The sequence below is a fragment of the Drosophila grimshawi genome, unplaced genomic scaffold (genome assembly GCF_018153295.1).
Source record: "Drosophila grimshawi isolate 15287-2541.00 unplaced genomic scaffold, ASM1815329v1 contig_1367, whole genome shotgun sequence".
NCBI lineage: Eukaryota > Metazoa > Arthropoda > Insecta > Diptera > Drosophilidae > Drosophila > Drosophila grimshawi.
In genome coordinates, this window is record NW_025062889.1 from 2,641,425 (window position 1) to 2,652,283 (window position 10,859).

At 30.9% G+C, this 10,859-nt stretch overlaps 2 protein-coding genes across 2 annotated transcripts; both read right to left on the minus strand.

Moving 5' to 3' along the window:
- Positions 1-342: 342 nt before the first annotated feature.
- Positions 343-881, minus strand: LOC116805920. The gene is made up of 2 exons (XM_032741135.1): positions 843-881; positions 343-777 (listed from the first exon to the last, which is right to left on the minus strand). Exon 2 carries the CDS (start codon positions 757-759, stop codon positions 397-399), a length of 363 nt encoding a protein of 120 aa, XP_032597026.1. The 5' UTR covers positions 760-777; positions 843-881; the 3' UTR covers positions 343-396.
- Positions 882-7,618: 6,737 nt separating this feature from the next.
- Positions 7,619-8,114, minus strand: LOC116805908. Its single transcript, XM_032741082.1, is given in 4 exon segments — positions 7,619-7,729; positions 7,731-7,749; positions 7,751-7,977; positions 8,043-8,114. Coding segments are annotated over 4 exon segments (429 nt in total).
- Between the last annotated feature and the right edge of the window lie 2,745 nt (positions 8,115-10,859).

The following is a 10,859-nucleotide window of genomic DNA, read 5'->3' on the forward strand; positions in this document are numbered from 1 at the left end:
CAAATCGTTTGCATTCGAAGTGGCTTCATTTTAGTGATATCCTTGATATAATTACACAATTTGCTCGTTTGAAAAACTTAAAGCATATGCAAAATGATAAAAAAAGAAAAATGAAATTATGTTCCGATGAATAATGTATTAATTAACATATCTTTACAAGGATACACTTCAAATTATTTTATATTAAATCCTCTGTAAAGATGAAGTAGATATTAACATAAAGAGCTGGCCTTTGGTTAAATATGAAGTTTGCGTTCAATCGATACTCCCCGGTTGGCATTATATTTGGTAAAATGTTTAATTGTGGATATACTCCATCAACGATTTGAGTACCCTATAAAAAGTGGTATTTGGTGTTAATGGAGTTATCAGAGTGGTCTAGCCGAGAATGCTCGACTAGGAGATTCCATGTACTGAATTGGGTACTTTTTGAGAGTATTTTTTTGAAGTAATACTTGCCACGTAGGGACATGTGTGGTTGATGTTGGTAAAATCTTTAAACAATTTGTACACAATTATTACGAATGGATTGTATGGCTTCCTTAAGAAACGGCATGCATCGACTGACGCTTTAAAGAGCCAAGGCTTGTAGCCATTGGCTTTCTTAAACACTTGTAATTCGAGAGTAACTTCGTTGACCGTAAATAGAAAAGTTCCATTAAAATTAAACGTCGTTTTATTCCGATTTATTGCCCTCAGTCGGCACTCGTTTATGGCAACCAGAGATTTGTTGTAGCTGTGACACACCACATTCGTCATTTTGAATTCGATCGCCTCCTGTAGACACGTAACCAAATTAGTCTATTTGTTTAAAATTCGGTCAAAAATCGGTCGGTTTCTACATTTTCATTGTAACTTAGATTTAGAGTAGTCCAGATTAATAATATTCCGAAAACAATCGACGTGGTGCTCATGGCGACAATACTCGAATGACTTCAATATTTGTATTTATCACTTATTTATTACTTATTGATGTTTAGATTTATAATTACTTTTTAATTGTAAGCACAGAAAAGCAATATTAATCCCACTAATCATTTTTCAGAATTATATCATAATTCAAATGCAAGTTATATAAGCTAAGAGTAACAATTGCAAATTATACATTTTTATACCCTAGTTTTTGCCTAAATAAATATAAATCATTTAATTCTTTGTATCTGGAAAATAATATATGAGCAATAAATCGCCAATACTGGTGCTGTTCAAAATTACATCATTTGGAAACGATTATTCAAAGCATTTGAACGACTTATAAGATCAATTGTCTCCTTATATGGAAAATATCATCAAACATTCATTATTTTGATGGGTATATTGTATGACAAGTGGTTGAGTGACTATAAGATATCATCTAATTACTATTTGAAAGTGATTTTATAATAATAATCATATAGTGATTGTAACTGTATCAAGAAGGTTAAATTATATTTGTAATTTTCTATTTTGACTATTATTTGACAACATTAAATATATATAAATAAATAAAATTAACTTTTCATTTAGTATCCTCAGCTGGAATAGTTTCTGAGTTCTATTATTCCACAAAGAGTAGAAGGGTTGGTGCATTTTGCAGTTAGATATTCGCAGAAATCTTGTACATATTTCATATCTTTTTATTATTAAATTTAATTTTTAGTTTAAGTTAATTTATTTTTTACTTTTTGTATTTTATTAATATTTATTATTATTATTTTTGATATATAGATGCATATTGGTTATTCGTATACCGATACCCTTAGAGGTAAGGACTTCACGCATATACCGGTATGTGGCCGCGTCAGACAAAGTGTAAAAATTTGCGTACTACGTGCACTAGGAGGCAAGTAAATCGATAAAGCCACAGAAATCCGATACAGATTTTAAATGGATATATATGCTCCAGTTTTTGAGTTACAGCCGTCAAATTTGGTAGGTGAATTTCTAATAGCTGCGTTTAAGAACCGATATTTAAAGGCAAACTTGGAGGACAATCCTCCGGTTGGTATAAGTTATTGGTATCAGAAAAATAGCAGTCCTCCAACACGCAGGCCCCTTGTTAAACCGGAACTCTATTCAGCGACAAAATACAAAAAATATCATTTATGTAGCCTTTACACAATTTGAATGTTTGAAAGTAGAATAGTTCCAATAAAATTATTATAGCGCGCAGGCGGGCAATCGACCATCTCATGTAAACAGTAATCGAAATTAACTTAAAATTAGGCAAACTCTCTTACATGAGCTCACATTTACATTATAACTTATCCTTAGAGTAACCCACATAAATAATATTCCGAAAACAATGTTCCGATGAATAATGTATTAATTAACATATCTATTACTAGGATATATTTCAAATTATTTTATATTAAATCCTCTGTAAAGATGAAGTTGACATTAACATGAACATCTAGCCTTCTGTTAAACATAAAATTTAAGCGCAATCGATACTCCCCGGTTGGCATTATATTTGGTAAAATGTCTGATCGTAGATAAAATCCATTAATGATGTGATTACCCTATAAGAATTGGTATTTGATGTATATGGAGTTATAACACTGATTGAATTCATCATTTCGATGAGTACAGAGTAGTATTTTTTGGAGTAATACTTGCCACGTAGGGACATGTGTGGTTGATGTTGCTAAATTCTTTAAACAATTTATACACAAGTATTGCAATTGGATTGTATGGCTTCCTAAAGAATCGGCAGGAATCGATTGACGATTTATAGAGCCAAGGCTTGTAGCCATTGGCTTTCTTAAAGAGTTGAAATTCGAGAGTAACTTCGTTGACCGTAGATAGAAAAAATAAAATAAAATAAAATTAAACGTCGTTTTATTCCGATTTATTGCCCTCAGTCGGCACTCGTGTATGGCAACCAGAGATTTGTTGTAGCTCTGACAATCCACATTCGTCATTTTGAATTCGATCGCCTCCTGTAAACACGTAACCAAATTGGTCAATTTGATTAAAATTCAGTCGAAAATCGGTCGGTTCTTACATTTTCATTGTAACTTAGACTTAGAGTAATCCAGATTAATAATATTCGGAAAATAATCGACGAGGTGATCATGGCGACAATACTCGAATGACTTTCAGTAAATGTCAGACTTAAAATGTTAATTTAAAGTTTATATTATACTGCATTATTTATATTAGAAGTAATTACTTTATAATTGTATAACGCAAAAAAAAACAACTCAGTTAATGTTATTTGATTTGAACACTTCAACGAAATTTTAATTACATATAATTCCAATACTCTGCTATGATGTTTGAATTAAGAAAGCAAGAATAATGTTTAAATATTGTGTGTGTATCTTTATTAATTTGAGTTATTGGGTTGTGGAAAAAAATCTACGAGCAAGATTTGACATCATCCATATATCATAGACATATACAAAATAGACTTGTTGTGGAACAATACATTTTCTACCATAACAAAGTTACTTTAAAAAATACTTTCTTCTGTCGAAATAGGAAATGAAAATCAAATTATGTTCCGATGAATAATGTATTAATTAACAAATCTATTACAAGGATATACTTCAAATTATTTTATATTAAATCCTCTGTAAAGATGAAGTAGACATTAACATAAAGTGCTGGACTTTTGTTAAATATTAAGTTTAAGTTCAATCGATACTCCCCGGTTGGCCACATATTATGTAAAAGGTTTGATCGTAGATAAAATCCATTAATGATGTGATTACCCTATAAAAAACGGTATTTGGTGTTAATGGAGTTATCAGACTGATCTAGCCGAGAGTGCTCGAATAGGAAATACCATGTACTGAATTGAATTCATCATTTCGATGAGTACAGAGTATTTTTTGAAGTAATACTTGCCACGTAGGGACATGTGTGGTTGATGTTGGTAAAATCTTTAAACAATTTATACACAAGTATTGCAATTGGATTGTATGGCTTCCTAAAGAATCGGCAGGAATCGATTGACGATTTATAGAGCCAAGGCTTGTAGCCATTGGCTTTCTTAAAGAGTTGAAATTCGAGAGTAACTTCGTTGACCGTAGATAGAAAAAATAAAATAAAATAAAATTAAACGTCGTTTTATTCCGATTTATTGCCCTCAGTCGGCACTCGTGTATGGCAACCAGAGATTTGTTGTAGCTCTGACAATCCACATTCGTCATTTTGAATTCGATCGCCTCCTGTAAACACGTAATCAAATTGGTTAATTTGTTTAAAATTCGGTCAAAAATCGGTCGGTTTCTACATTTTCATTGTAACTTAGATTTAGAGTAGTCCAGATTAATAATATTCCGAAAACAATCGACGTGGTGATCATGGCGACAATACTCGAATGACTTCAATATTTTTATTTATCACTTATTTATTACTTATTGATGTTTAGATTTAAAATTACTTTTTAATTGTAACCACAGAAAAGCAATATTAATCCCACTAATCATTTTTCAGAATTATATCATAATTCAAATACAAGTTATATAAGCTAAGAGTAACAATTGCAAATTATACATTTTTATACCCTAGTTTTTGCCTAAATAAATATAAATCATTTAATTCTTTGGATCTGGAATATAATATATGAGCAATAAATCGCCAATACTGGTGCTGTTCAAAACTACATTATTTGGAAAAGATTATTCAAAGCATTTGAACGACTTGTAAGATCAATTGTCTCCGTATATGGAAAATATCATCAAACATTCATTATTTTGATGGGTATATTGTATGACAAGTGGTTGAGTGACTATATGATATCATCTAATTACTATTTGAAAGTGATTTTAATTGTGATTATTGCTCAATAATCATATAATGATTGTAACTGTACCAAGAAGGTTAATTTATATTTGTAATTTTCTATGTTGACTATTATTTGACAACATTAAATATATATAAATAAATAAAATTAACTTTTCATTTAGTATCCTCAGCTGGAATAGTTTCTGAGTTCTATTATTCCACAAAGAGTAGAAGGGTTGGTGCATTTTGCAGTTAGATATTCCCAGAAATATTATACATATTTCATATCTTTTTATTATTAAATTTAATTTTTAGTTTAAGTTAATTTATTTTTTACTTTTTGTATTTTATTAATATTTATTATTATTATTTTTGATATATAGATGCATATTGGTTATTCGAATACCGATACCCTTAGAGATAAGGACTTCACGCATATACCGGTATGTGGCCGCGTCAGACAAAGTGTAAAAATTTGCGTCCTACGTGCACTAGGAGGCAAGTAAATCGATAAAGCCACAGAAATCCGATACAGATTTTAAATGGATATATATGCTCCAGTTTTTGAGTTACCGCCGTCAAATTTGGTAGGTGAATTTCTAATAGCTGCCTTTAAGAACCGATATTTAAAGGCAAACTTGGAGGACAATCCTCCGGTTGGTATAAGTTATTGGTATCAGAAAAATAGCAGTCCTGCAACACGCAGGCCCCCTTGTTAAACCGGAACTCTATTCAGCGACAAAATACAAAAAATATCATTTATGTAGCCTTTACACAATTTGAATGTTTGAAAGTAGAATAGTTCCAATAAAATTATTATAGCGCGCAGGCGGGCAATCGACCATCTCATGTAAACAGTAATCGAAATTAACTTAAAATTAGGCAAACTCTATTACATGAGCTCACATTTACATTATAACTTATCCTTAGAGTAACCCACATAAATAATATTCCGAAAACAATGTTCCGATGAATAATGTATTAATTAACATATCTATTACTAGGATATATTTCAAATTATTTTATATTAAATCCTCTGTAAAGATGAAGTTGACATTAACATGAACATCTAGCCTTCTGTTAAACATAAAATTTAAGCGCAATCGATACTCCCCGGTTGGCATTATATTTGGTAAAATGTCTGATCGTAGATAAAATCCATTAATGATGTGATTACCCTATAAGAATTGGTATTTGATGTATATGGAGTTATAACACTGATTGAATTCATCATTTCGATGAGTACAGAGTAGTATTTTTTGGAGTAATACTTGCCACGTAGGGACATGTGTGGTTGATGTTGCTAAATTCTTTAAACAATTTATACACAAGTATTGCAATTGGATTGTATGGCTTCCTAAAGAAACGGCAGGCATCGATTGACGATTTATAGAGCCAAGGTTTGTAGCCATTGGCTTTCTTAAAGACTTGTAGTTCGACAGTAACTTCGTTAGCCGAATATAGTAAAGATCCATTTAAATTAAATATCGTTTTATGCCGATTTATAGCCCTCAGTCGGCACTCGTGTATGGCAACCCGTGATTTGTTGTAGATGTGACAATCCACATTCGTCATTTTGAATTCGATCGCCTCCTGTAAACACGTAATCAAATTGGTTAATTTGATTAAAATTCAGTCAAAAATCGGTCGGTTCTTACATTTTCATTGTAACTTAGATTTAGACTAATCCAGATTAATAATATTCCGAAAACAATCGACGAGGTGATCATGGCGACAATACTCGAATGACTTCAATATTTTTATTATATTACTTATTGATGATTGGAGTTAAAATCACTTTTTAATTGTAACAACGCAAAAGCAAAATGGATCTTACTGATCTTTTTTAAATGGTAGATCTTTTCACTTGAACACTGCAAAACTTGAATGATATTTTAATTACCAAACACATTCACTTGAAAATTAAAACAGACAGTTACCCTTCTCTGATCACTATTTAAAAAAGTTTATTCAAACCATTTCGACAACTTGTAAGATCAATTGTTTGCCTATTTGGAAGATATCATTAAGCATTCATTATTTTTATAGAAAATGGAAATTATCTTAACATTAGGGCAAACCTCTTACCTGGACTTACATTTACATAATAACTTATTCTTAGAGTAACCCACATAAATAATATTCCGAAAACAATGTAAACAATTGTTCATGGTGACAAACCCCGAATGACTTTCAGTATTTGTCAGACTTAAAACGTTAATTTAGAATTTATATTATACTGCATTATTTATATTAGAAGTAATCACTTTATAATTGTAATAACGCAAAAACAAAACAAATCAGTAAATGTTATTTGATTTCAACACTTCTACAAACTTTTAATTATATAGAATTCCAATACTCTGCTATGATGTTTGAATTAAGAAAGCAATAATAATGTTTAAATATTGTGTGTGTGTATCTTTATTAATTTGAGTTATTGGGTTGTGGAAAATAATCTACGAGCAAGATTTGATATCATCCATATACCATAGACACATACAAAATAGACTTATTGTGGAATAATACATTTTCTACAATAACAAAGTTACTTTAAAAAATACTTCTTTATGTCGATATGGGAAAAGAAAATCAAATTATATTCCGATGAATAATGTATTAATTAACAAATCTATTACAAGGATATACTTCAAATTATTTTACATTAAATCCTCTGTAAAGATGAAGTTGATATTAACATAAAGTGCTGGACTTTTGTTAAATATGAAGTTTAAGTTCAATCGATACTCCCCGGTTGGCCACATATTATGTAAAAGGTTTGATCGTAGATAAAATCCATTAATGATTTGAGTACCCTATAAAAAGTGGTATTTGGTGTTAATGGAGTTATCAGACTGATCTAGTCGAGAGTGCTCGAATAGGAGATACTGAATTGAATTCATCATTTCGATGAGTACAGAGTATTTTTTGGAGTAATACTTGCCACGTAGGGACATGTGTGGTTGATGTTGCTAAAATCTTTAAACAATTTATACACAAGTATTGCAATTGGGATTGTATGGCTTCCTCAGAACGGCAGGTATCGATTGATGCTTTAAAGAGCCAAGGTTTAAAACCATTGGCTTTCTTAAAGACTTGTCCTTCGACACTAATTTCGTTGACCGTAAATAGAAAAGTTGCATTAAAATTAAATATCGTTTTATGCCGATTTATAGCCCTCAGTCGGCACTCGTTTATGACAACCAGAGATTTGTTGTAGCTGTGACAAACCGCATTCGTCATTTTGAATTCGATCGCCTCCTGTAGACACGTAACCAAATTAGTCTATTTGTTTAAAATTTTGTCACAAATCGACCAGTTCTTACATTTTCATTGTAAATTAGAATTACAGCAATCCAGATTATTAATATTCCGAAAATAATCGACGTGGTGCTCATGGCGACAATACTCGAATGAATTCAATATTTTTATTGTATTACTTATTGATGTTTAGATTTAAAATTACTTTTTAATTGTAACCACAGGAAAGCAACATGAATCCCACTAATCATTTTTCAGAATTACATCATAATTCAGATACAAATTATATAAATTAAGAGTAACAATTGCAAAATTATAAGTACAGTTTCTTTTTATACCCTAGTGTTTGCTTAAATATATATAAATCGTTTGAATTATTTGGATCTGGAATATAATCTATGAGCAATAAATATACGAGAGTGATGCTGATCAAAATTACTTTCTTTAGACGAGATTATTCAAAGCATTTGAACGACTTGTAAGATCAATTGTCTCCTTATATGGAAAATATCATCAAACATTCATTATTTTGATGGGTATATTGTATGACAAGTGGTTGAGTGACTATTAGATATCAGCTAATTACTATTTGAAAGTGCTTTTAATTGTGTTTATTGCTCAATAATCATAAAATATATATAATGGTTGGAACTGTACCAAGAAGGTTAATTTATATTTGTATTTTTTTTATGTTGACTGTTATTTGACAATATTATATATATATAAGTAAAATTGGCTTTTTATTTAGTATCCTCAACTGGAATAGTTGCTGAGTTCAATTAGCCCACAAAGAGAAGAAGGGTTGGTGCAGTTTGCAGTTAGATATTCGCAGAAATCTTGTACATATTTCATATCTTTTTTAATTTATATTTAAATTTAGAGATAAGGACTTGACGCATATACTGGTCTGTAGCCAAAAGTAAAGATATAGTCACCAAACTTGGAAGGCAGCTGGCTTGTAGCCAATTTTGGACCACGCTCAGTCCCGAAGCCAATAACTATAAAAGCCTATATCTCCCGTGATTTAAGAGCTACAGTTAACAAACTTGGAACGAAGATTACTACGTACCTTTCAAAAATTTTGTTTCAGCCACGCCCACTCTTTCAATCTCTTTCAAAGGTCGATATTTGTTGGCTATACCCACTTTGTTCGGTGACACTTGTTATCAGGTGGTATAACTTATTCGTATCAGAGTATTTAGAAATGGCCTTCAATTAATATTGTTTTGTTTTGTTATTTTACTCAAGCGGCAGCAATTCTTGGATTGTTGAATATAATCATCGAATACAATTGTAATTGCTGACTCAATAAATCTGCAATTTGTAATAAATCAAAGATGTGTAATGTATTCACATATCAAACATAATGTATATCAAAAAAATACATCAAAGTATCTCATAATAGATCTTCAGTAAATGTAAAGTAGAACTTTAGAGCAAATGCTGGGTTCGTGTTAAATCGCAATAATAGGTCCAATAGATAATCCCCGGTTGGCAACGGATTGGGCAAAATCCTTGATTGAAGATGAAGTCCATTAAAGATTACGAAAATTGGCATTTGGTGTAATTAGAGCTGAATACGTTGTTTGGAGTAATTTTTGCCACATAGGGACATGTGTTGTTGATGTTGGTAAACTCCTTAGCCAACTTCTAAATAACTATTGCAACTGGATGGTATGGCTTCCTCACGAAGCGGCAGGGATCGATTGACGTTTTATAGAGCCAAGGCTTGTAGCCATTGGCTTTTTTCAACAATTGCGTTTCGATAATAACTTCGATAACAGAATGTAGAAAAGTTCCATTAAAATTAAACGTAGTTTTATGCCGATTTATTGCCCTCAATCGGCACTCTTTTATGACAACCAGAGATTTGTTGTAGCTGTGACAATCCGCATTCTTCATTTTGAATTCGATTGCCTCCTGTAAGCAGGCACTTGTTTAAAATTCGGTAAAAAAAAATCGATCGGCTCTTACATTTACAATATAACTGATCCTTAGAGTAACCCACATAAGTAATATTCCGAAAACAATGTACGTGTTGTTCATGGTGACAAACCCCGAATGACTTTCAGTATTTGTCAGACTTAAAACGTTAATTTAGAATTTATATTATACTGCATCATTTATTTTAGAAGTAATTACTTTATAATTGTAATAACGCAAAAACAAAACAAATCAGTAAATGTTATTTGATTTCAACACTTCTACGAACTTTTAATTATATAGAATTCCAATACTCTGCTATGATGTTTGAATTAAGAAAGCAAGAATAATGTTTAAATATTGTGTGTGTATCTTTATTAATTTGAGTTATTGGGTTGTGGAAAATAATTTACGAGCAAGATTTGATATCATCCATATATCATAGGCACATACAAAATAGACTTGTTGTGGAATAATACATTTTCTACAATAACAAAGTTACTTTAAAAAATACTTCTTTATGTCGATATAGGAAAAGAAAATCAAATTATGTTCCGATGAATAATGTATTAATTAACAAATCTATTACAAGGATATACTTCAAATTATTTTATATTAAATCCTCTGTAAAGATGAAGTAGACATTAACATAAAGTGCTGGACTTTTGTTAAATATGAAGTTTAAGTTCAATCGATACTCCCCGGTTGGCATTATATTTGGTAAAATGTCTGATCGTAGATAGAATCCATAAATGATTTGAGTACCCTATAAAAAACGGTATTTAGTGTTAATGGAGTTATCAGACTGATCTAGTCGAGAGTGCTCGAATAGGAAATACCATGTACTGAATTGAATTCATGATTTCGATGAGTACAGAGTATTTTTTGGAGTAATACTTGCCACGTAGGGACATGTGTGGTTGATGGTGGTAAAATCTTTAAACAATTTATACACAATT

Coding starts and splice junctions, on each gene's coding strand:
- LOC116805920 (XM_032741135.1), bottom strand. CDS start 759: ATGACGAATGTGGTGTGTCACAGCTACAACAAATCTCTGGTTGCCATA.